The sequence below is a fragment of the Arachis hypogaea genome, chromosome 1, assembly GCF_003086295.3.
Source record: "Arachis hypogaea cultivar Tifrunner chromosome 1, arahy.Tifrunner.gnm2.J5K5, whole genome shotgun sequence".
Classification (NCBI taxonomy): domain Eukaryota; kingdom Viridiplantae; phylum Streptophyta; class Magnoliopsida; order Fabales; family Fabaceae; genus Arachis; species Arachis hypogaea.
Window position 1 is genome coordinate 393,190 of NC_092036.1, and position 5,365 is coordinate 398,554.

General features: G+C 34.4%; 1 protein-coding gene across 4 annotated transcripts; it reads right to left on the reverse strand.

The window, feature by feature from the left end:
- Positions 1–623: 623 nt before the first annotated feature.
- LOC112784525 (uncharacterized) lies at positions 624–4,553 on the reverse strand. 4 transcript variants are annotated; one of them, XM_072234415.1, is made up of 6 exons: positions 3,900–4,553; positions 2,762–2,821; positions 2,304–2,633; positions 1,628–1,778; positions 1,148–1,495; positions 624–1,074 (listed from the first exon to the last, which is right to left on the reverse strand). In XM_072234415.1, the coding sequence occupies exons 1-3, from the start codon at positions 4,134–4,136 to the stop codon at positions 2,532–2,534; spliced, it is 399 nt and encodes a 132-aa protein (XP_072090516.1). In that variant the 5' UTR covers positions 4,137–4,553; the 3' UTR covers positions 624–1,074; positions 1,148–1,495; positions 1,628–1,778; positions 2,304–2,531. The 4 variants fall into 4 exon arrangements, with proteins under 4 accessions (XP_072090516.1, XP_072090512.1, XP_072090520.1 ...); XM_072234411.1 differs by having other exon boundaries at positions 2,304–2,636; XM_072234419.1 differs by having other exon boundaries at positions 2,748–2,821.
- Between the last annotated feature and the right edge of the window lie 812 nt (positions 4,554–5,365).

Below are 5,365 nucleotides of genomic sequence, written 5' to 3' on the forward strand. Positions count from 1 at the left end.
CAACGGTTTTTAACCTGTGGTATATGCGGCCGTTGCCAATGTTCAAAGGCAACGGTTTTTTACCTAAGGCAACGGTAACAGAAAAACCGTTGCCACAGTTAGTGGCATAGACAACGGTTTTGACAGAAAATTTTAGACAACGGTTTTGATCCGTTACTCAACAAGCAACGGTTTCTAACCGTTCCTATTAACATGACAACGGTTTAAAATCGTAACTGGATAGGCAACGGTTTTAAACTGTTGTGGTTTTATTATTCACATAGCCAACGGTTTTAAACCGTTACCGTTGGCTCCAGATTTTGGCAACGGTTTTAAAACCATTGCCAGTTTATAGCCATCTAGGACAACGGTTTTAAAGCGTTACTGTTGATGTTGTTTTCAGCAACGGTTTTAATACCATTGCCATTTTATAGTCATCTAAAACAACGGTTTTAAAGCGTTACCTTTGGAGTCGTGTTTTGGCAACGGTTTTAACACCATTGTCTTTTGTAACTATTGACAACGATTTTTTTGTGATATATAATTTTTTATTTACAATAGTTTTCTCGTGAATGAACTTAATTTCAGTTTTTTTTAGATTATTTAATGTAAATAAATAATCTAAACTATTTGAATGAAGTCACTAAAGAAAAAAAATTGAACATTTCCCATCAAATTTATAAAAACTGTTGTAAGATCCACAATATCATCTAAGTTTGCAAAAAATATAATAACAAAAGAATGTGAGAGTGTTTATTGAAACACTAAACTGGAAGCTTTATTATAATGTGATAGACTAATTCCGGCCAAGAGACCCTCACTCTTCATCAATTGTTGCCAACATTAGTAGCATCCTCTCCAGTAGTCAGTGATGGAACCTGCAGCAGCTTCAACCAGATGGAGAATAATAATAGTAGCCATTGCAACATAGCTCCAACATCCACAACACAATCACCCAATAATTCCAGCAACATAAGCGGCCTCTAGTTCACCATATGGGTTATTGTGACCTATATCACATGCTTTCTTCTTCACACTTGATACAAATACGCTCTGAAATTGATCTTGGAGAGGCTTCCATGGATCTTAAATACTCTGAAGATGGATTAGGCAACTATGTTAATGAATTAAACTCTAAATTTAATAATTATGGATGATGTATTGTTACCTGTTTCCTCAAGTTTCTGTGCACTAATTCTGTCTAAGAGGGACATTTCTTCATCATATTTTTGGAACAATGCTGCTTCCTATAAATTCTGAGGCCTCAAGTTTGAACCAGAATCAGCATTTCTTCCTATAAATTCTGAGTCTTGTTCATTCAAGCTCTCTCGGGGGTTGCAAACTCTTCAGAATAAGAACAATGCTGCTTTTTCTGAGTCTCCTCAAACAAAAGGGTTTCCCTGCCATGGATCGAGTCTGCATAGGAAAAAATGAGTAATTGTATGTACCATCAACAACTTCTCCATATCTTGAAATGCCTCCCTCAAACCTTACTCATCAGTAGAATATGAAATACCTGCAACAGAGGAAATGTTAATATGTATCTATCCATATATCAATATCTATTATATTATTAGTATCAGCTACATTACACCAAAAATAAAACATGATGGATGCAACTTATAAGGTATTTCAAACTTCAATGCACCTCCAATGAACAGTTTTGAGTTTGGAGCAGATGACATGCACCGTATTTCCTGGAGAATAGATGGGGATGGGAGCAATTCTGAACTGATCTGCTTGTTTGCAGCATTTCTGAGTAAATTCCCAATTCAACCAAAGAAAGCCATCGTTGGAACCTGAAGTAAACCGTAAACCTTGATTATTATTATTATGTTCTATATATGGTATTTCAACAACAAAAAACCAGATTGTCGACACATATGAGACAAAAAACAAAGAAGTGCAGAAAGAAAAATTATTTACTTCAGCTTGTTACACTCAAACTATATAAAATCATTTCATTGTTCTTGTCCTAATCAATAACATAAATTCAAAAGCCAGCCATTTTTAACGCTTCATTACCTAACTATTAGTTTCAGAGAGCTATTTATCAATCAAATTTCAAGCTCCTTGATCAAACCCTTGCAATAACCAATGAAATAAAACCAGCAGATTGAAAACCAAAACGAAAAGAGATATATCAATATCATAGGTAGCATAGCAAGATAATTCTCAACTTGTCAAGTGCGGAGATTAAAAAATATAAACAACAATAAATTGAATCGAAAGATGAAGAAAGAACAAGGTGGAGATTAAAAAAATATAAACAAGAGCAGCACAGTGAAGAAGAAAAAGAAGAGAATTGGAGCCTGGGAGAGTACCTTTGTAAAGTGCTAAAACCCTAAGCAGAGATATTTTTAACCTTTGCTGGAAACTGAAATTGAATTGATATCAACCCTACGTGGAGACCTAGGGAAAAGAACCGATATCAACCCTTGATTTCGGTTCGAGAATCTGCAGCCGTCGATGCTCCTCACTTGTCCTATCCTTGTTCTTCTGCTCCTCACTTGTCCTACCCTTGTGGCGATGCTCTCCACTTCCAAAACTGTTTAAATTGCACAGATATCCCCACTCACCAATGGCATTCCCATTCCCGTCATTGTCTTCATCATCTTCATCAACCAAAAAAGTTTCTCGCTCGTCTTCTGCATCTTCTGGTTCAGGAGGGAGCCAGAGAATTCCATTATTCTCAAAATCAACAGGTTCAGCATCAACAATAAAGTTAATAAATTACTAGTGTCACAACAGAATACTAATACACATACATTAGGGAACTTACAAACAGGCCTTCTTTAAGCATTAGTTGCTTTGCAGTTTCTATAGCTTCTTCACTTGATATCTGCCAATTTAAACATATCTCAAGAGTTAACAAAACATAAAATTCATCATTTTTTTAGTCTTATTCCCAATTCAAACATATTGAATGCTCGTGTAACTTTTAGAAATTAAACTAAAGCAACAAATTACCAAATTCAATTCACAAATTGAAATTCAATTAACACACAAATTTTTAGAAATTTCGGCAACATTATGGCAGTAAATAGGACGTTTCTGAATTTAAACAAACAGCAAAATCAACCCATATGAACTCACTAAAATCAAATCAGCACTAATAAAACAGCTCAGAATAAGGCCATCAGCATCACTGCTCAATCAAACCAAGGCATGGAATCAGCCATTAACAAGGATAAAGCAGCACTAAACAGCAAAATCAACCCATATGAACTCACTAAAATCAAATCAGCACTAATAAAACAGCTCAGAATAAGGCCATCATCATCATTGCTCAATCAAAACAAGGCATGAAATCAGCCATTAACAAGGATAAAGCAGCACTAAACAGCAACATCAACCCATATGAACTCACTAAAATCAAATCAGCACTAATAAAACAGCTCAGAATAAGGCCATCATTTGACAACAACAAAGTAAATAGTAGAAATTAAGAATAATATCAGGAGTCTTTAACTCAACTGTAAACGTAAAAGTAACAACAATTGATGGACAAATTGCCAAGAGACAGGAAATCTATAACCTATTTTAACTCAACCCCAAAGCTAGCTCAAAGGCAAAGAATGTCTCACATTTATAAACCACCTAGAAACCTCATCTTTGAATGATGTTGGATTTGTAATGCTGGCAATGTTCATTACCTCACAAAAGTCACCAGAAATCTGCAGAGATTTTGCTTGTAAAGTCGTACGGTACTCACGCAACACACTCTTGCAGACTACAGCATACACATATCAACATGTTCTACCTTACTATCGTAAAATCAACAAGAGGCACAACCAGTCACACATTTAATCTACAACCAAAATCCATTACATATGAAGCATTCAACTATTCGTAATAATCCAGTAAACTTTTCAAGCATTCAAAGTTTAAAATATTTAATTTAATAAAATATTCCCTACCTCGATGTCACAACTCGCGAAAATCACTAAACACAGCAGCTCCATCAGTGGTTCCAATACCAGCTCCCATGGCAGCAGCAGTAGTGATTCTGGGTAGCTCCAGTGCTGGTTCCCGGCGGCTGAGGACTCCGGCAACTTGCAGAACCTAGAGGCGAGGCAGAACGGAGCCGTTTTCCTCAAATCCCAAGTAGCAGCTTCCCTGTTTCCTTTTCCATTCACGTTCCTCTCCATGGCCATGATGAAACAACGAATTGAACGGCGGCGTAGCCAGGATGCAACGGCGGTGGCTCCCTTTCCCTGGCCCCTGACTCATGCGTAGTTCTTTCTCTCCGCAACATGAAAGTGACGGAAATGGAAGCTTCTGTGACAGAAACGAACGCGACGGCGACGGCAGCGGCTCAGCGACCCCTCGACGGCTCCTTCTCCTTTCTCGCACGATGATGGCGACCGCTCAACGGAGGCGACGACGCAGTGGCGTTGGGGGTTAGCGCGGCTTCTCTTCTCCGTCCCTCACTCTCCCTTTGCGGACTCTCTTTCTCCTTCGGGCTTGGCAACGACGGCGGCGGCACCTAACCCGCCGGCGGCGTCCTCTTCTCCTTCCTCCTCTCTTGTCCGTGTGTGTGTATGTGTTACGTTTATGAGTGGGGGTTGTGTGCTCAGTGGGGGGGTGTTTAGGGTTTTAAATTTTGGAAATTAGGGTTTTTTATTTAATTTGGTAATTTAGTTAGGAATGAGAGATTTTATAAGAGGATATACATAAAATAGATATATTGATAAAAATGGATGGATAGAATAATAATTTTAAAATCTAATATACTATAATCACCAAAAAAATCTAATATATTATATTAAAATTATTTAAAAATATTATTTATCAATCTATTGCTAAATTCAAATAATTATTTCTAACAAAAAATATATATTTGTTATAATAAAATAATTATTTATAATAAAAATATATAATATTTATTATAAATTTATTTTAATTTTATTTTTTTCAAAAATAATATTTGCTATATAATAATCAATAATAGATATATAATATTTATTTTAAAATTATTTTAATTTTATTTCTTTATATTAATATTTATTATATATTTATAATAAAAATATATAATATTTATTATAAATTTATTTTAGCCTTATGTGTTCAAAATATAATATTTTTTATATATTTATAATAATATATAATATTTATAATAAATTTATTTTAGTTTTATTTTTTTAAAATAATATTTGTTATTTATCTATAACAATAGTTTTTGAGTATTTTATAAATTCAATATTTATAGAAAAAAATAGTTTCGATTTATATAATTATTTGAAATTATTTTTATTAGTATTGTTTAATTTGTACAATTATTTAAATAATATTAGAAAATGGTTGTTTCATAAATAATTGTTGTAATGGTTGTAAAACCGTTCTTTAAAATAGTCAAAGAGAACGGTTTTATTTTGTTACTATA

Bases quoted from the DNA above. Each gene is read 5' to 3' on its own strand.
- LOC112784525 (XM_072234411.1), bottom strand. From the start codon at position 4,136: ATGGCCATGGAGAGGAACGTGAATGGAAAAGGAAACAGGGAAGCTGCT. The intron at 2,822-3,899 runs GTAGGGAATATT...TTAAATTGGCAG, and splicing joins TCGCGAGTTGTGACATCGAG to ATATCAAGTGAAGAAGCTAT. The intron at 2,637-2,761 runs GTAAGTTCCCTA...CTCCTGAACCAG, and splicing joins TGCTTAAAGAAGGCCTGTTT to AAGATGCAGAAGACGAGCGA.